The sequence below is a fragment of the Parus major genome, chromosome 2 (assembly GCF_001522545.3).
Source record: "Parus major isolate Abel chromosome 2, Parus_major1.1, whole genome shotgun sequence".
Lineage (NCBI taxonomy): Eukaryota > Metazoa > Chordata > Aves > Passeriformes > Paridae > Parus > Parus major.
This window is the reverse complement of record NC_031769.1, coordinates 98,928,434-98,948,940: the sequence shown is the minus strand read 5'-3', so window position 1 is coordinate 98,948,940 and position 20,507 is coordinate 98,928,434. Positions and strand designations below refer to the sequence as shown.

Below are 20,507 nucleotides of genomic sequence, written 5' to 3'. Positions count from 1 at the left end.
CTTTCCAGCGCGAACTGTATCAGGGGAGGTTTAGGCTGGATATCAGGAAAAGGTTCTTTACGTAGAGGGTGTCTCCCAGGAAAATGGTCACAGCATTAAAGAGCTCGAGAAGCGTTTGGATAACGCTGTCGGGCATACGGTGTGATTCCTGAGGCTGTCCTGTGCAGGGCTACGAACTGCACTTAGATGATCCCTTTGAATCGCTTCCAACCCGGGCCACTGCGTGACGCTGACCCCGGCCGGCATACGCTCCTGCGCATGTGCGCTACGTCTCCTCTCCCACGGGCGCGGAGGGGCGGGGAGGTGACGCAGGTGCGTGACGCGCGCGCCGGCCCGGGCACGCCCCCTCGCCCCTGCCGGCGGCCGCTCGCGCTCGCCGGGCCGGCGCGAGGCTGTCAGTCAACCGGGCACCGCCGCCGCGCGCCAGCCGCCGCCGCCGCGCGCCCTCCTTCCCGCCGGGCTCTGAGGGACGCACCGCGAGCGGCCATGAAGATCTGGAGCTCGGAGCACGTGTTCGGGTGAGGGGCCGGGCGGGGAGGGCCGGAGGGCGCGGCGAGACCCCGGCGCTTCACAGTGCCGGGCCGTGGGGGGCGAGCCGGATCCCACCGAGGTGATGGCGGAAATAGGAGTGCTGCGGGCGCGGCTGGAGAAGGAGGAGGAGGAGGGAGGCCGGGAACGGGCCTCGGCGGTGCCGTTCCTGCATCGCCTCGAGCTGCTTCCCGCGCGGCCGGACGCCGCGCCTGGGCTTCTAGCTCGGGAATAGCATTCCAACAGGATGGAGTGGTAGAGCTGGCCCGACAGCGTGATGGCTTGATAAAGGGCTAGGTGTTCAGGAAAAATAACTTTCACACTATAAATAAAAATTAACCCCAAACTACTAATGCAGCCGATTATATGTTCCAAGAGGTGTGGACAGAGTGACTGTGTCCCTCAGCTTCAGGCACTGCCGCTGAGGCGCTCAGGAGCCAGCTCTCTGAGTTCTTTCCATCAGTGCTTTTCTGCATGGAACGTGGTCCTGGGCAGCCGGTTCCACCCTCACGGAACGAGGAAACAACAGGGAAAAGCATCAGGAGGTGTGCAACAAGCTGTCCCGGGGGCTGGCGTGGAGGGCTCAGCAGTGCCGGTGTTTCCTCTGCTACAGGTGTTCTAAAAGTTTTGAAGCGCAAAGAGCACCGTGGGAGATAATTCTTAAATATTTTACAGAATATCCCAGATGCGTTGCTCTAAATTTGTTTCATTACCTCAACACAACTGAATTCTTTGTGCTGATGCAGGTACTCGGTGCTCCATTTCAGCATTGGTCTGGTGTAAGTGAATGGTGGTTTCTAGCAGGAAATACCTGCTTAGAAATACATGCAGAGGCTGCTCGAGCATGGCACAACTCCCGAGTCTGAGATGAGTATCTGTCACCTAGGGAATGCAAAAGCTATTTTTATTTGACATTTTCTCATCAAGTTCTGTATTAGAACACCCCCATCTCATGGCGTAATGTGTGGGGGTGTAGGTAGTTAATTTGAATGGTTAATAAAATGTTGTTGTGCCTTATCAGATCTCTGAGTCAATCCCTTAGGGACATTTAACAGAATTTTGTCATTTTCAGTTTGTGTATCTTCTGTTGATGGAGGTGAAGAGTCACCAAAGATGGAACAAAGAACACTCTCCTTCTGCTGCAGGAATTGAGGGCTCTCATTTCTCCTGCCTGCACTAGTAAAGCTTTCTGACACTTTTCTTAGAAAAATAACTCACTTTTCCATCTTTGTTTGTTCTTGTAGTGCTGTACTGTCAGTGCCTTTCTCTACCACTCTATTTTAAGACTAAAATAAAATCCATTTAGGGCCCTAAGTGCAACTCTTAAGTACAAGTTGGCACCCCTAAGCCTTCTTAAGTTAGATACCAATTGTTGAATTTTTAAAAATACCTTTAAAGGGTTTCAGGCTGTCATGTCAGGACAGTCAGTTATTCTGAATATAGAAATAATTAGGGGCAGAATTTCTCTGTTGGATCAAGTCCATGGTTTCTGTAGCCTCCTCTATTTCAGAAGGATGCATCTGAAGGTACCTCAAGAGCTGTGTGGACAGTCTGGCCTTGAGTAGCAGGACTGCTCCTATCTCAGGAATTTGAGGTTATAGAAATTTGTTTCATATAAACAGTTCTGAGCAGAGTATCTGTAAGTGAAATTCATGCTAACTATCTGCTGGAAGCAGTAATGTAGGTGCAGATGTCAGGCTGTGAGCTGAAAAAATCTGTTTCTTTATTTTGAACTTCTCAATTATCCTTTTTACAGTAGAATTTTATTTCACTTTTTTTTTCTTTTTTTTTTTTTTTTTGCTATAGGAAGGAGCAGAAGCTAGTGATTTCCTCTTTAGTTTATTTGGTATGCTTAGAATTGCAGAAAAATGTATGGTGGAGTGGATTCCTAGAGGTCATGTAGTCTAACCCTCTTCTGAAAGCAGGGCAAGCTTAAGTGTTAGGTCAGGTTGTGTTCCTGGTGGAGTTCTAGAAGGAGCTGAGATTTCCACCATCTCTGTGCACACACTGCTTGGAATGTCAAGTTACAAGTTAGCAGTGAGTGACTGTTGCCCCTTGCCTTTATTTTTCTTAGTCTTACATTAATAATTCCTTGCTTTAGTCTGGAGAGAAAAAAATATTTTTTTTTCTGTTTTGTGTCAGTACTCTCTTATTGCCTTTCCAAGCCTAACTGTCTCCAAAGGGACTTGTGGGAGCTATGAAGCTGTACAGCATGTTCCATATTGCACAACCTATGTCCTGATTTAGTATCATCTGAATACTTGCGATTCAATACCAAATACTTACAAATACTCTCACTTCTTCCTTTTACAGACATCCCTGGGATACTGTGATCAAAGCTGCTATGAGAAAGTACCCCAACCCCATGAATCCATGTGTGGTTGGAGTAGATGTCCTTGACAGGAGCCTGGATAACCAGGGGAGGCTGCACAGTCACCGTCTTCTCAGCACTGAATGGGGATTGCCCAGTATTGTCAAAGCGGTACATTTTTGCAGTCTTCATTCTTTATTAAGGGTGTGATCCTTTTATCATCCTTTTGCCATCCTCTGAATTGGAGCTGACTTCAAAGTAAAAGCTGAAATTTGTGTATGTCTGTAAATGCCTTCCAGGCTGGTCTGTGCCATGCTCTATTGCTGATACAATCTAGACAATGAAGTCTCCCACTGATCACAATCTGTGGTATCCATGAATTACTTTGTATTTATTTGGGGTCACTGAGAATTAGGCATTTATGTATTTTAAGGTTCAGTTTGTTTGTTGGATTTTGGTACTTAACATTTTTTCCCCTTTCAGATATTAGGAACAAGTAGAACTCTGACTTACATAGAGGAACATTCTGTGGTAGATCCAGTGGAAAAGAAGATGGAGCTTTGCTCCACTAATGTGAGTGGTGGCTTAAGAAGTTTGTAATAATTAGTTCTAGAAGTTGGATGTTTTACTCTTAACATTTAGATTAGAAATGTATCTGTGTCTTTCATTAGAGGCAACAATTTACTTGTCTTATTCAGTGTCCTAGAAGACTCTTTTTCTCTTTTACATCTTCTCATAATTCAAATACTTCATCATTCAACCATTTGTGATTTTGTCTTTAATGTAAGATTATTTTTTGGAATGCACGTAAAATAGTTTGACTTTCAGATGAATGAGTTCTGTCATTTCCAACAATGTTTTAATGTGAAATAGCTTTTTTTCATGGAATGTAAATGAGGTATTGTGCTATATTTGGTGTCCTGGTAACTCATAACTCTCAGATTTAATGTGGGGTTGTCAGTAGGAGAGTCTTGTCTCTGTACAAGAGGCCTTGTCCTTCCTGAGGATTATCTTTCTGTCTAGTCCAGGTAGTGCTGTGGGGGTCTGGAAGAGCCTCTCTTAATTGCTGACCATAAATCAGAAATCATAAATTTTCTCATTGAGAGAAAGCTGTTGGTGCTCTGTCCCGTGAATGGGAACTTTGATATAAATAGATCAGGGATAGGAGAAGATGCATCATCCTTTATAGGTCTTTTTATTGACTCTGTTCAGGGTTTTATATTCTGTGTACAGTATTTTGACATTAAATTGAGTGCTCTGCTATTGAGTAGTGCTGCTGCTAACAGAAAAATGAAAGGTGGGAAGTGAGGATTTCAGCTCTGTTTTTGTTCTTAAGATTACGCTCACAAACCTGGTGTCTGTTGACGAGAGACTGGTTTACACTCCTCATCCAGAGAACCCAGAAAAGTAAGTAGGGATATTTGTGTGCCTCTTTGTGTCTAGGAGACAATTTGTTAGTCCAGTTCAGCTTAGGTGTTAACCTTTCCTTATTCCCTTACAGGACTGTGCTAACTCAAGAAGCAATTATTACTGTTAAAGGCATTAGCTTGAGCAGTTATCTGGAAAGTTTGATGGCAAACACAATATCTTCTAATGCCAGAAAGGTACATCTTTATTCTGTTTTATCCCTCTCTTCCCCCCACCCAATTGTTCTTTCTTTAGAAATAGTAATTGTCAATAGTGTGTGTTGACTGTTATATTTAATTTCTCTAGATTTTGGATAGAGTGTTTCAACAGATTTTTTTAAATACCCTTACCAACCTATTTCTAAGAGTTAGTGCTAGTAGAGAATGTAACTTTGCTTTCAGCCTTTATAATGTGGATTTATCAGTTCATACCAGCATATTTTCTATGCTGCTTTTATCAGTTGTTCCAGTTCATATCCACTACTGAGCTGGCTTCTTGCTTTGGCTGAAAGTAATGTAGAGTAAGTAGAAGCATATTCTGTGATGAGGTGAGACCGTGCTGGCTCGCCTGGGTAACACTGCACTGACTGCTCTGTCCTGTGCTTGCTTTTTCTATTTGGCCTGCAGCCATGGAGCTGCTGTTCAGCACAGGCAGAGCTATGGGAGTGCTTGTTCTTGGGCACTTGGTCCTACAGTTCTTTGGGGAAGAAATGGAATTGCTGGAGAAGCATAGGTCTTGTTGCCAAACAGCCAGATAAGTGCTGTTAGGAGTTTGACATTGTGTCCTGCATTGCTGGAGGGGTTCAGCACAGTGGCAGTCTGGCCCAGGTAAGTCCTGCTATGCCAGAGATCCTGTGTTTTGGCCACCCCTTCATCCTTGTGAGGGATGCTCCTTGACAGAAGCCAGTGTAAGCCAACTTGGTAGGACCAACTAGATCAGAGAGGAGATCCTTTTCCACCCTTGTGTTTGCTTCTCCTAAGATGAGAGGAAAACATGTTAAAATCAGGGGATGGGGAAGGAGTGATGGGTCATTTCTGAACACTGAAGAGTACCTTTACTTAGCTGGGTGCTCTCCGTTTGTTTGAAATGGAAGGTATTTCAATTAAATTACAGTTCTGTTCTGATCTGGTTTCCATTTAAAAGTCTGTGCAGAGTGTATATTCTTGAAAGAGAAGAACAAACCCTGGTTCACAACCAAATTTCAGGCTGACCCAGAGGTAGCACTGTCTAGTTGGCTGATCTGCCAGATCAAGTTAGGCATACTTAAAAATGCTGGCAAAATTCCTCTTGAGGCATCAGTTACATTTGCATGTCTTTTTTGAAATCAGAGAAACTGTAAATATTTCTTGGTACCTGTTGAGGTGTTGCCTGTGAGAGAGCTCATTTTTTTAAAAAGATTATTCCGTTCTGCCGTTTTCAAGGAACACACTGGCGTACCAGCTTCTTCCAAATCAGAAAGATCTTCTTGTCCTTTGTATTTCACTGAAAAGTCTCTACAGATTTTGAACTTGTCAGGAATTTGTAATTGCTGTTACCAACCCTTTCTTTGCTAACCAGTACCTACTGTGCTACTACTAGTTCTTCTTGCATGCTGTGCTGTGCCTCTGTGCTCTAAATACCCCTCTTAAACTTCATGACAGTTAATGAAAAATGTTTTGTTGGTCTGAGGAAAGAGGAATTATTGAAACTTTGCTCTGAGGTAGCAGTGGCAGGTGATGCATTATTATTTTTAATGATGATGAAAAAATCATTTGCTGTTTGTTGTAAATCTTTTTGTATTACTCTAGGGGTGGGATGCTATTGAGTGGATAATTCAAAATTCTGAAAGCGCTCTAAGCTAGCAGTTCTCCACACCTGCAGTTTGTACTAACTAGTGGTAATGCCAGCATTCTTCTTCTTGGTACAGCATTTCAGCTTTCTAGCGAATATGTGCATGGATTGTTGTCACGTGGATTTCATAAATTACCCTGCATGTCTGTTTTACACACCTTGCATACAGGAATGGCAGACCTGTTCATTGCACTGCAGTTGTAGAGGGTGAGCTTAGCCCCTGTCCAGGCCCCATGAGCCCATGCTTGTGCCACTGGGCAGCCAACATTCTGCAGCCACATCTTGTACCACACAGTCTTGCTTATGGCTTGAAGACTGCAGACAAATAGGGATGTGAAAGGAGTTCCTCCACCAAGTGTTTGATCTGGTCCTAGTTTTTGTGATTTCGGTATATAAAGCTGGTACCTAAGGAAACTAATCAATTGGCTAGTGTGTGGAATTAGCTTTATAAAAATGAAACAGAACTGTGTTCTTAGGGTATGAAATTGATTTCTTGAAACAGGTTGCCTAAAAGGTGTAATGTTTTGCATAGCAGAATTATGTTTGCTTTTCTTCTGCCTGAGGAATAGTGTTGTCCTTCTGAGGAAATCTGCAAATCTTGAAGCTGTCAGGGTGCCAGACTGTTCCTGCTTTTCACTGGTCTTGTAGTTATATTCATTTTGGTAGTGACGTGTCCCCTGCAGCTATATAACTATGAACAAATCTGAGTTCAGGGTTGAGAGAACTGAGTGTATTTGCCTCTGTGAGACCTCTGTGCAGATTGTTTTTCTTCCACTAGTCAGTGTAGCCTGTCCCTGTCATTCCTGTATTGGCTTCTGCTTCAGCCAATAAGATTTCTTAAAAAGAAAGAAATCCATTTTGCTGCTTCTCCTAGTTAAGAAAGTCGGGCTTTTTACACTGCTAACTTTGAGATCTGTGTATGCCATGAGTGTTTGCTTTTACGTTCTCATTCCACTAAGCTTTTATGGCTGTTTTTCTGGAAAATATCAACTACAAAGGCTCAGCACTTATCAGTCACTTAAGCTCTACCAACAAATCTTCATATGCAGCGCTTGTTCTGCCAGCCACGTCATGCTGCTGACACCTGCAATAATGACTAACACAACATGCATGCCTGGGGATGAATGTGCTTGCTTAATGACTGACTGCAGAACTTGTTGTCCAGTATGAGACTTTATAGACAGTCCTCTGTCAGATTTTTTCTGGTAACTGGGTAGTTTTGTGGCACTTGGAGGCTTTGGATCTGGTTGAGATTTCTACCTTAATTTCCTGTGCAGAATGCTCCTGAAGTCTTCCTTGCCAATACCATGGGTTTATTCTTAGCTACAAAATATGGCATATAGGGTATGCAAGTCTCGGGAGATATACACAGACCTATGTACTCCCAAAAATTGGAGGAAATATCTTGGTGCTCCAGTTGAATGTCATGGATTTTTTTTTTATTAATTTATCTCATCAACAGAGATATCAAACAAAACACAATGATGTGATTGTTTCAAGTCAGGGCCTGAAAAGGATCTCAGTGTTTTTCTACTGAGTGCTTTCTATGGCAAGGGTGTTTGACCTTCTGAGAAGTCTTCTTTGAGCAATATAACAAGTACAACATCCAAGCTGTTGCTGTCTCAGTTCTGTGTGCCTGTGTCACCTCAGAGAGGATATTTAAACTTGACTTTTAAATGTCCAAATGCCTGCTTAGTGAAAGATGATTCCCCCTCCCTGCCCCCCACCTTTTCCTTACTGAGCACTCATCTCCGTTAATTCATGGCTGGTTACAGCTTGTTGCTGTGCAGTAGCTTGCCCATGTCTGGGTGCTTTTACATGTGCTTTACTGGTGCTCCCAGGTCTTGCACAGCCTTTGGAGAAGGTGGAAGTTACTCCCTGCTGAAGAACAACCACTTTGGTGCTCAAATGGAAGGAGCTCAGAAGTTAAATCATCCCTTCTAAGGTCTTTTATCAACAACCTGTACTTAAAGTGGACAATTTCAATCATGCTTTCTTGAATTCATTATTAGTATCTTTTAAAGGCATCACTTTACTAGCTTAAACATCCTAGTTCTTGAGATAACATGAGAGTGGAGCTGGATCTCCCTTTCTGAACCTTGACCAAGAGCTGAATATTTTATTGTGATATCTGGATGACTTTTCTCTGTTTAAAGACCGCCTGCCAGTGCAGAAGTAGCAATTAGTGTTTATTCTGTGAGTCCCTGGAATATGGAAAACCCAAAGAGAAACTGAGTCAGCCCTTCACTGACCTTAGTGAGAGTCTTGAGATAACTGTGCTCCTATTCACAGTAAAATTTTATTTCTTCTAATATGTTACACTTTGCACTCAGGATCTGGGCTTTTCATATTATTCCAGACTAATGTTTCTAGCCTGGCAAAAAAAAATCCTTGAAGACTGTATGAGCTTTCTTCTGATATTTTTTTTCCTTAAGTTTTCAAAGCTGCTTATGCAGATTCTTGTTCATACTTAGTAGTCTGTAAAGGACAGCAGCAGGTTCTGGACACTGTGATGTTCCTGTGCACTTTATTGCCTTTAATAAATACAACAAAATTAGCACATCATAGTTTGGAATGAAACTCTGTGTGAAGAGGAGGCCATGCTTGTCCTCTCTGTCAATGTCTACAGAAGGCTTGAACACCGACAATTTATGAACATTTATGACTTTTTGGGCTCCAACCTTTATCTCCAGAATTCTAAACTTGGCCAGAGCCATGTGGCTCCCACTTACTGCTCTCCACTGTTTGTATTTCTTATTCTTAGTAGAGTTATAGAGGTGAATGTCTCTTGGCTTCTCTCTTGTGAGTGAAAAAAGGCCAGGTGTTTTCCTGGTCCGATCCCATCTGCTTGCTTTGACAAAAGCTGCTATTCTGAGCTTGCAGAGTTCTAAAATATTGACTTTTGTTTAGTTAAAGTCCTTCTCTTTATTTTCTCGACTTCCTTGTGCCGCTGGCTGCATCTTGTGGTCATTGGGGTGAAGTTGCTGCAGAGTCTTCTTCAGTTCAAATGTTTTTGCCAGGCTTATTGCCCTGGGTTCTCCCGCTCTTACTGAAGCACTGGCTCTCAGTTCTGAGCTTGAGACATTCCCATACCTTGATATAAAATGTGCAGCTCATGTCTTTCAACTAGTCTGATTTATCTGCTGAAAAGTTGCTGTGTACAAATGTAGAATTCAGTGTGAGCCCACTTCTGAATTCTTGATAGATATCAGATCACTTAGCTGCTACTTCAGAGAGTACTTGGAAGACTTTGTCCTGGATCTTCTCAAAAACTCTCTACATAACTTGGCTAATGAAGCTAAGAACAGTACCTGGATTTTGCCATAAATCTGCTGATAGTATTTACGTGGTGGGAATAGCAGACAGCAAAAATAACAATTCTCTTAGGTAAGGAAACTCGACTGCTGAATTAGGCCTTTTTGCCTTGGCATGGTACAGGGAGCTCACACCAGCATTGCATTTGCTTCTGGCTTAGGGATGAAGCAAATGCCTTTGCAGTGAAATTTCCATAAGAAGATGCTAAGAAATTATCAATATATTCTGATAACAAACTATGCAAGGCATGGCATCAATTTTAAAACAAGTTTCATGTCTGACAGAGGAAGACCTATAGAAACATGAGCAGTGGTGGTGTGTCTGTTCTGATCCTAAATTCTGGTGTTTTTCTGGCAGGGTCGGGATGCCCTGGAGTGGGTGATCAGCAAACTAAACACAGAACTAGAAGAGCTGAAGTCCACACGCGAAGGGATCAAACCAGCCATGGCAGCAGCGTCCACAGAAAAATAAAGCCAAATATTTGGGTTCACCAAATAAAACCAAGTAACTGACAGAAAAGTCTTATTCTGCAGACTGCTCTGTAGAACTCCCTCCCAAGGCTGATCTGCAGAGGTTTTGTCCATTTTTAAGAATACCGGATCAGTGGAAAAGTAACCTCATCTGTCATCTCCACAGCAACTCTTGTTGCCTACTGAAGATTAAACTGACTTCCTGCAGATGCTCTTTTCACTGGAACAATTTGTTTAACACTGGAAACAAAACATGTAGCACATTTAAAATGGCCTAAATGTGCCTTTTAAAACAAAGGTAGAGGGCATGTCATATTTACACCATCTCAAACTGAAAAGCTTGGGAAAAAAGCATGTGTGGGATTAAGGGTTTTCCATATGAACTTTTGTTCTGGAGAGGGCTGATAGGTCCTAGAGCACTGAATTTTGTCTAGTTTGTAATCTGATAATGTCTTATGGCCAGTTAAAGGGAACTACATGAGTCAGAACATTATACTGTAGAATTTGGTATTTATCTGGAGGATCCTCTTGAAAGGCTACATCTTGTGTGGAACTAACTCTTCTTAGGTTGTTTAAATGTGCTGCCTGAACATGTCACACATATACCTTTACCTCTTTGATGTTTGTATCCAAACAAAGATAAAATTTCTATTTATGTTAATAGCCTAAAATAGGTTTTTCTGATGGGAAGAAGGGTATAATTTATTTTCTTATTTATTAATTTGTCCTAGCTCCTCCCCTCCCTATGAGGATGGGGTAGTGATTACTGGAAGGTGCTGGAAAATACTTATTTATCTCTCAGAAGTGTATTTGTAGGCTACTGGAATGAAGAGACTGTGCTGTTCCACTGGTCCTTGCTCTTCACATCATGTCTTAAATGAGGGAGAAATTGATGCAATCACCAGAAGAGTTGAAATGAGAATTTAGCAGAAAATTTTAAGTCCAAATGATTAGGGTTTCATAAAGAGAAAATTTTCATTTCCTGAATGGAGAAAACAAGGGTACAAGAACAACAAATGGACTCTCCTTTCTAAATGCTTTCTGTTAACTACTGACTACCAGTATAACTGAACCTGTTCAACACTTTTCCACAAAAGTGGGTACAAAGTGGTTTTAAAATCCTTTGAAATGCTTCTCATTATCTGGAAAAATACTCCAAAAACTGCAGAAACTTTCCTATTAAATATGCATAAATATATATTGGTAATGACTGGTGTTTACAGAATTGTCATGTTTGATACAGATGTAATATATGTTTCTCAGACAGAATCCTCTGTTACGGCATTTAAACTTATATTTGGTGTGCACACAAAGTTAAATGAATGTTGCAAGGATGTTTACTTGTTCAAGTGGCAAGCATGTGCTCAGGAAGCTGTTAAAAGAGCATGAGTAACTTCTAAAAAAGAAGAGTAAAATGTTGGTCACTGTTTTGATCTGATAATTTTACTGTGTTTGTAGCTTAAGGGAATTGTCAGTATTCATATTCTGGTTAGTTCAAAAGTAAACTTTAATTTGGGTGTAACTAAATTATGATCCTAATGAATAAACCTACTTTAAAAAATATGTCTATTAGTCAAAAGCAATTAAATGAATAGCAAATATTTACATTGTTCTTTTCATTGTGCTCAGCCCTCTCCTGCTGTTCTCTAGGCAAAAGGAGAGTGGGGAAGCTTTGGGTAGGAAAAAGACTAATTTCTGGAGGCCTCTTCTGTCACTTGGCCTCCTCTCATCTTAGGGGTAGGTGCCAGTTGTGCATCCATAGGATTATTGATCTTCCTCTGGCTGCTCATTTTGCCAGTGTGTACAAAGGACCTTGCAGTGGGTCACACTGGAACCAGGTAGGTTCCAGTGTTCAGCAGATGAAGTGGTTCTTAATTTCCTATAAGCTTTCCTGGGCTTATTGTTGCTCTCTGTCCTTATTGTTGGCATATGGGGCTTCCAACTTCTCCCTTGGCCATGTGACTGGTCAGATTGATGGGATCCAATGGGATCTCTACCTGTTTGTGCTGTGCATAACACTGTTTTGGAAGCATCCCAATTCCCCTTCCACTTCATAGACTGTTACAGACTGAGGGGCCCTTGAGGCAAAAAAACCCTGCCTTTGGAATTGTCTATTTTTGTTGCTCCCTAGAGAATTTCATCCATTTTTTCTTCCTTTACTGGAAATTGCTAAAAAATATTTCTGAAGTCAGTTTTACATCACATGCATTGATTGAAGCGTCTCAAAGACAGAAAGCTGCATGTGAGGGAAGTGTTAGGCTGCTTGTGGGAGCAGCAGAGCACAGCTTCTTGGATTGGAGCAGAAGGAGGAAAAAGATATGTAGGTGGAAAAAAATGTGTAGAACAGATATGGTGTCAAGTCAGTGCTGATTTACTTGAAGGGATTTTGAAGTGCTGAGGGCCAAGCAGAAGAAAGCTCAGTGCTTGTAACCGTTTTGATTAATAGGTAGCAAGTGCCATCTCGAATCTGCACTTTGAGAGTTGAAAGGGGAACTGAAGTTGGGTTTTGTGAGTGGTAAGAGGGAGGTTGTTTGCAGCAGCTCAAGCTGCAGTTTGGTGCTTCTCAGCTGCTGGGTTGCAGTTAAAGGGAAATGGAGGGGCATGTGATGTAGGGAGGTGGTTGGATTTTAAGAATTTGGCACCAGGTCTCCACATTGGATAGAAGTGTGGCTGCTCTCCCCATCCCTACAGCTGCATCACCTAGGCCTGCTGTGGAAGGAAGAAGCTGGGAAGAGCTGGTTCCTGACTGCAGGGGAAGCAGCTAGGGAAGAGAGCAGCAGTGGTTCCCAGAGCGTGGCAAACTGGGCATTTTGGTTCTTGGCCCTGAAGGATTTTAAGATGTTGAAGATCTCACACTCAAAGTAGACTTGGCTTCTGATTGATGTCTAGTTTTTGTGCTGGTGCACGCTCGTGTTAGCAACAAAAGGTATTAACGTAAAACAGGGTAGTCACATGGTCTTGGTTTGTTTAGTCTAACCTGTCTTTTTCTTAACTTGGCCTTGTGTCAGTGTGAGTCCTCCATGCTCCCCCCCATGCTTCTTATTTCTTTTCCTCCATCAGGTCAGCAGGCACAATGGAGGAAGGGTTTTATTTGTTGGGACAACAGGCAATCCTAGTGAAAGCTCCCGTATTATTGAAAGTTTTGCTTAAAGTAAGCAAAGGCACTGAGCTGCAGCAGGTGGTGTCAGGAACTGCTGCAGAGCACAGTCTGGGCACTGATGTACTAACAATGTAATAACTTAGCACTGAGTAAATGACCAGCCATGTTCCTTGCTGAGACATTTTTCATTCAAATCCTCAGGTGGAGCAGTGGGTAGGCAACACCATTCCTACAGTTGCACCTCCCTAAACTGAGAGCCATGAAGGCCAGGGCTGTGAAGTGTCTATGTATATGGTGCTATCCAAAATAAATGCCATGTGCAGTTTAGAAAAACACTTCTGGGTGTGACTGTGGTAATACCTATTATGCTGTTGGTTTTCTGAGAAAGCTGCGGAAAAATACTTTCCATTAGTCTGTGCTTAGTAGGCAGCAGGATCCAGTACCAGTCTCCCTGGAGCTTGCTGTAAGCCACAAACTGCTCAAAAGCTCTGCAGGGGTCCTCTTGGCCTGGACTGGTAACCCCATTTGGGACTGGCAGCTGCTTCACTTTGCATTAGAACAGGAAAGACTCATCTAAAATGACTAGCCTTGACTTGTAAATAAGACCTTATTTATCTAATAAACTACCTCCCTACCCCACCAACACTACTTGCCACCTGTCAGAATCATGCAGGTTATGGGCTAAGCCTTTTAATCACAGCTCCAGGGAGCAGGTCATGCTTTCACTATGGATTTGTTCAATGAGAAGGTATTTCTGTGAAACACAAGTCCTGTCCTTTTAATTTTTCCACAGCTGAGGTGATTGAGGTATGATTCTCATTTTACTGGAAGGCACCTGCAAGCAAAATGATCAGTAAGGGCTCCTAATGTGGGGCCCTGCTGGTACAATACCTTCTCTTTTACTTTGCTATAATTTTGTTTCTGACCTTGCTAATATCTGCAGCACCTAAGGTTCAGGGCTCTGCCTGGCCAAACAAATGTGGAACAGGGCCTTGCCAGCTGTGCTTTGTAAGAAATGGTGCCTGTGGTATTCACAGTTCCCTTAAGAAGGCGAGAGTAATGCAGTAATTTTAAAGAGCTTTTTATTAGTAACGCATAAACAAGAAATTGCATTTCAGTACCACGTAACATGGAAACAAGCAGAAGACAATTCTGTTGCCTTTCGCTGTTAGAGATGATGCCCCTGGTGTCCCTGAAGATGCGCAGACGGTACATGCACAGTGACAGCAGAGAAGCAGGGGAAGCTCAGAGGGGAAGGGTTTGTGCTTTAGGCCTGTTCATGTCCAGAAAGTGCAGCTCCTATTTGGGATTTTTTTTTATTAAAGAAGGGGGTTAGGGAGATGGAACCAGCTTTAACAGAAATACATCTCAAAGCCCCTTCTCATTATCTTCATTTTGCTTTTGATTCACAGGTAGTGTAACCACCAGCCCTTCGATAGTAACATGCCCATGTTAAAACCTCCTCAACTGAAGCTGGGCCTTGGGCTCTGTCTCTCCTGAAAGCTGGGACATGAGAGTGCTGCCTCTCTGTAGATCTGTGCCAGCTGAACTGGTGCTTACTTCAAACAAACTTTGGAAACCCACCTCCTGCAGACCTTACATCAGCTCATGCCCATGTCCTTTAATTCTAGATTTAGTAGTTTCTGAAATCCAGTTTAACACTGCGCTGTCTGGCCCAGGGCCCATCCTGCAAAAGCCAAAGCATTGCTGGCTCCCATTTCTAAGCACTGGTGTCACTGGTTAGAGCAGTGCAGAGAGCTTAGTGGAAACACCTTCAGCTGCATTGGAGGGACCAAGAATATGTTTTTTCATACTGAGTGCTCTTATGGGTTGGATTTGTTTAAAATCAAATGTATCAATAATCAAACAGGTCCTTTTCAGCTGTGAGTTTAAAGTAGCAGCATGGCACCTTGAAAGACAATCTGCTTACAAATGTATTTTTTAATTAGCTGTAGTAAGGACTGTTCTGAAGGGTCTGTTCCAAAGGGCTTCCTCTAGAAATGTTCTACAGAAGCCATCTCGCTGACCTTTGCAGACAGCAGCAGCTCCCATTATCTCAGGACACAGCGCCTGGGCCACCTCACATCTGACACTCAGTTCAGCCAGGCACTGCCACTGCAAAATAGCCTGTCCAGGGAAGAAGCCAGAACATTACTGAATTGATTTATTTCAAATAAACAAACTGAGCTACTACTGCATAAAATTTTATATCTGTTTAGTTCCATCTCCTGATTATGCCCCATGACATTTGTTGAGTGCAGATCTACCATAGAAAAATTCATTCACAAGTCTTTGCTTGTCTAAGTATTTTAAAGTTTCATCTCTCTGGAATTTGTCTCCTACCTGGAAGTAGGGCTAATTATTTTCAAGTACTGAAAGCAGATGGAAACTTGCACTGCAGGATCCTTTCAGTTCTGACACTTAGCACTCAGCTCTTCAGCAGCAGCTCTCAAAATTCTTTAAACTGTTTCTAACCACTTTGAAGTGTCTTTTTGCAGCTGGGGACATGGAGCAGTTCACAGCTTGTGCCAGGGCAGCTGAGCAACATGGGCAACTCTGGGATCTTTCAATGTCAAGGTGAGGGAACAGGGAAGGCCCCAGATTTCCTCTGCTCTGGGCTGCTGGAGCTCACAGGTGCCGCTCAGCACGAGAGTTCTGTGGCTTTGTGTATCACATCAGGCTGAGCTAATGGCCCTCAGTCATGGTTCTCCTACAAGAAAGTTCTGGGGAATAGTAATTTCAGGTACCCAGAAAATCTGAAACACAGTAGTAAAAATCAGACAGGAACAATGAAAGAGGTTTCTATAGCTGGAATTGGTATTCATAAACATTCTCAGACTGGCCTTAAAATACACATACACAAAAGAAGAAATAAGCCAGAGCAGCTCCAAGTTATCAACATGGCAACAGTATAAAATTTTCTGGTAACATGAACATAATCCATGTGCTGTAGCACCAGTGTAGAGTTGCAGCACCTTTCTCTCATGCCTGTGTGCTGTCACTGCTTCACAGATGAGACTGAGCTCTAAGACAGACATTCCTAAGAGATGTGCAGAGCTGCTGGATGAAGTGAAGCAGGAAGGTAGCAGTCAGGAGTTTAAAGCTGGAGGTTCTAAGTTTTAACCTATAGAGCATGCAGCCAGTAATGAAGCAAGGAAGCTGATGCTGAACTTGATTAGAGAAAAAGGGATGCTCAGAAGAGAAGAGAAAGATGTAAGAGTTGTGATAATAACGTTCTCTTCACTTCTGGTTAAAAAACTAAACCAAATCCATCAAAAACCTCTCTGAAAGACTGTCAGCATTTCTCTCCCAATGATGAGGGAGGGATGGACATTTCCCAAAGCCTGTATTACATGCAGGACAAATGTGCTGCCTCAGGTACAGCCTGCCAGTGTTGGAAGAAGCAACACACTGGTAACAGAGGGAGTTGGCTGCAGGTGATGACGAGGAGCTAATCACATCACTGGGGTTACACAAGCAGTTTTTATTGCTATTCTAAGGGTACTTCGACAGGTTTTCATCCCTTCATGCAGCCCAGACAGTGTTCAGCTGTTATGCAATCATTTTCGTTAACAATTCTTTGCCAAAAGAAACATCTGACTGATCTTACAAAACTATAAAAGCATGAAAAAGAGAGAGACAGAACCTTTAAATCAGTTTCCCCATGAATAATTAACACAGACAAGGGTTATAATGGAAAGGCATTTTATTTTTACCAGGTAACACCCCTCCCTGTATAAAGGAAGTAATGGAGAAAGGGGAAAAAAAACCCCAACGACCCCTCAAAACACTACTGTCACCATGAACACTTGAAAGGTCAGGTCTGAGAGCTGTAGCAAAAGCCTGCTCGCATCTTCCATCACTGCTGTGAGGCAGAGCTGGTTTTGCATTCCCCACAACCAGGTTCACACACAAAACAAGACTGATGCTGCCAGAGGCATTTTTAGCTCCTTGGGTCTCGTATGACACATTTTGACAGACCTTGGGCATACTAATAAAGCTAAAAAAACCCAGAAGAAAATAATTTTAAAATTCATGGAACAGAGTTCACTGTGCTACTGCCGTGTTCTTTTCAGCAGTAATTCTCTCTAAGATGTGCAAACTGTATTAGGGGGCTGAAAGCGTTAACTCTAATAAAAGATAACAGCCAACACACATATAAATAAGACTCATTTCCTTTTTAGAACATCATGGGAAAGTCAATTCCCATTGCATGATTGATGGAGACTTCCCTAAATATTAATAAATATATTACAGATATTTACAAGCTTCTGATTTCCCCCTCCGACGCTGACGTGAAGTTCAGCCCGTAACTAGGACATGCTGGGCAGCACCACGGGGTGCTGGGCCAATGGCTGCAGTGGATTTGGGATGCTGGTGCAGGCAGGGAGGAGATGGAAAGCTAAAAATAGCCCACTCTGCAGAGCCAGGCAACCAGCGAGCTGAGCTCCTTTAGGCTTTCCACAATGAACCAACCCACTGCTTCTCCTCCTGCAGAATGAAATGCCAGGAAAAGACAGAGCAGCTGTGCCAGGGAGGAAGGGATGGAGCAAGGAGGAGAGACAGCCCTTCACACCATGTCTTCTGGAGCCTGCCACAGCATGTGTCAGCAGCTTGGAGGGTTTTTTCCAGGGAAAAAGAGAGGTTATCCAGGCCCTGGCCCATGGCAGCTTTGTGTGAGCTACAGGGAGCTATCTGTACAACCACTGCATTGTTTTTCAGTGTTTGTTCCCTGCCCAGCACAGCAGAGCCTGCCCTGAGCCAAGGACTTGTGGGAATTCTGGGAAGGCACAGGCCGAATCACAGGGCTCTGTCACTGCCCCAGAGCCACCCCCAGACACTGCCAAGAGTGGAGCAGGGCACACCCATGAAGGACTTGTTTGCCTTTGTAGGCTCAGGAGTTACTTAGTCCTTCATCCTGCCTGCTCTACAACATCCCAAATTCCTCTCCAAGAGGCAAATAAATGTGCTGGATGCTCTGCACCTCGGTGGCTTGAGGACACCAGGGAAGCAGACTGTGAGCAGAGGACTGTGTGACTGTAACATGGCCAGGGCATCTCCATGAAAAAATCATGACAACAACAGGGCAGATGCAAAGTGAGATTTCCTGCATTTGTTTCCCTCTGGTTTCCCTGGTGCACTGTGCAGCAAACCCACAGCCTGGTTTTGGCACAGAAACAAGAAAAAGTGCTGATGTGACTGAGATCGGGCGACCCTTCCAGCAACAGCAGAACCTTTCCCACCAGCCAGCCTGTGCTGCTCCCCTGCAATCCCACATCCCTATCTCATCCCAGGTGCCTGAACAGGCTAGACACTTTTCCAGAGGTACCATGAGGAGAGGGCTGTGACACCTGACCTTACACAGGACAGCAAGGAGGGAGAGTCAGCACTGAGCCCTGCTTTTCCTGTTCACATTGGTTCAGAAAAAAAATCGAAACTATTTCAATAAACCCTACATATGCAAAAATTCTCATTTTCCAAGGGGGCTTTTAACAAAAAATAAGGATGGCTGGCTCCCTGGGAAGGTTTACAGAGACTTTTGCATGTGCTTTTCAAATCAGCCTAAAAGAAACGATATGGATGGCTGCTCCAAAGGCTGCCAAATGGGAGCCAAGCAGCCCTGGTGCCTCTCAGCCTGGGCACTGTGCCTTGCCAGGGCCAGAGGGGCAGTCTGTCTCTTGGGCTTTTTGGACAGAGGAAGCTGTTTTGGTTAATTCACTTTTAAAATTATGTTATGGAAGTCCAGTCCCAGCTACTTTGGAGCAGTTCTGAGGTATCTCTCATTAACTCGAAGTATAGAAATGTTAATAAATAGATCTGAAACTTTTCTGCTATGTCATTCTATAGTACACCGCTATATAGATATTAAATATGCCTCAGGGTATTAAAAAATTTATGAAAAAAGTTACAGTAGTTGATTTTCAAGTATTAATAACTTGGCTATGTTAGCTTGTTTTTAAATACCAAAAAGATCTGGCCCAAATTATTGACTATACTCTGGCTATGACTGAATTAAAAAAAAAAAGTATTTTGAATATCAAAAAAAGTGCAAAAAAGCATGAGATGTCAGTTAATGTAAAAATGTTGGAACTTCTAAACAATTAGTCTAGCACTCCCTTGTGAGTGAATTAAAAGGGGGGAAAGAATGAAAAAAAGATTACAGAAAAAAAAGAGAGATCGCTCCCAATCTGAGAGAGCACCGTCCCAAATTTCAGCAGAACACGAATTTTTACAGCCAAGTTACAAACCCCAGAAAAAATGGGGTTACTAGTGGATATGCTGTCAGACAGAACTATAGCAGTATCTGTGTGCTCCATTATAATACAAATTTACACCTTACCCACTGCTTTCTCTGAGTAACCACGAGAACAATGTTACAGTTATTCAGTTAAAATTAGAAGCCTCCCTTATTTCCCGTTCTCCCCATAAACTGTACAACTTTGTCTACTACTAAAATTCACTGCTACTAGTAGTCATTATCATACATTCAAGATAGAAAGTAAACTACTAAAACCTGCTCAGGAGTCACTCAGAAGGACACTAAGGCTTAGAGAAGTACAGCAGCTCAGGGGTATGACCGACCACACGGGCGAAGAGCTTTGTCACCTGCTTTGCCCCAGGACACTGTAGAGTCCTGTGCTGAACCCTGATCTCAGAGCAACCAAAATGGGTCAAAGGAAGATGGATTTGACCGGAGCTGCTCACGCTGGTGAGTGACACGGCCCTTGGCTGCCTCAACAAGGGCGTCAGCATTCCGAGGGTGGGAATGCAGCAGGACCTACTGCTTGCTACTGCGCTAACACTGACACTGTGCTAGATCTGGCTCTCCATCACACAGCTGCTCTCAGCTCCTCTCCTGAAAAATGATTCAAAGCATGGTTAAAAAAAGACTGAAAGCAAGAAAAGGCTTTCTCATTTTGACGCACACATACAAAAGAGGCAACAATTTCAAACTATTGATTTTCTCCGCGCGCGAGCAGCTGACCCGTCGCGTATCACCCTGCACAGATCCAAACACAGCGCTCTGTGTCTCTGGGAACTGCTGGAGTAGGAAATCCCGTGATGGAATGCAAACCCAAGCCAGTCAAGCGGAACGAAGCAATGGGTGACAATCCGGTTCCAGTGACCTTGTTCATGGATGATGACCTCATGGAGACGGAAGCAAAGCAGAAGGCACACGGCTCAGATCTCATTGATCGTCCTTTCTGAGGGGCAGTACTCCGAGGTTCCTGGTGATGACATGTAGAAGGACTGCGTTTTCCTTTTTAACCTGGCTCGCTTGTTGGCCAGAGACAGGCTGCGCCGGCTTGAGTTGATGATTTCTGAGATGAACTTCTTGCAGTCCACGCAAACCTCCATTGTGCTCCAGTCCTCCATTAATTCTTTGGGAAACTCTTCGTGTGACTTATCCACAGACTTGGACCTTGAGGTCAACCTGAAAGGCAAAAGAGCAGGATCTGTCACATTATTTGTCAGCTTGGCTATAAGCCCGAGGAAAGATCACATCAGAGAGGTCTAAATTTTCCTTCCTCCTGTCCCAAATTAC

The 20,507-nt window shown here is 43.3% G+C and overlaps 2 protein-coding genes across 4 annotated transcripts in view; one reads left to right on the top strand and one right to left on the bottom strand.

Moving 5' to 3' along the window:
* The first annotated feature begins 374 nt into the window (after positions 1-374).
* On the top strand, positions 375-11,462 carry PRELID3A (PRELI domain containing 3A). 3 transcript variants are annotated; one of them, XR_001519307.2, is made up of 7 exons: positions 375-518; positions 2,842-3,010; positions 3,323-3,412; positions 4,176-4,246; positions 4,341-4,443; positions 6,034-6,146; positions 9,749-9,835. XR_001519307.2 is itself a non-coding variant. In XM_015617340.2 (7 exons), the coding sequence occupies exons 1-6, from the start codon at positions 487-489 to the stop codon at positions 6,085-6,087; spliced, it is 519 nt and encodes a 172-aa protein (XP_015472826.1). In that variant the 5' UTR covers positions 375-486; the 3' UTR covers positions 6,088-6,122; positions 9,749-9,835. The 3 variants fall into 3 exon arrangements, 2 of the variants coding, with proteins under 2 accessions (XP_015472826.1, XP_015472825.1); XM_015617340.2 differs by having other exon boundaries at positions 6,034-6,122; XM_015617339.3 differs by lacking the exon at positions 6,034-6,146 and having other exon boundaries at positions 9,749-11,462.
* Positions 11,463-14,026: 2,564 nt separating this feature from the next.
* The window catches only part of SPIRE1 (spire type actin nucleation factor 1), a 128,192-nt gene continuing 121,711 nt past the window's right edge, over positions 14,027-20,507 (bottom strand). The window contains 1 exon segment of the mRNA XM_015617331.2: positions 14,027-20,396. Coding sequence (XP_015472817.2) covers positions 20,144-20,396 — 253 coding nt within the window. The 3' untranslated portion in view covers positions 14,027-20,143.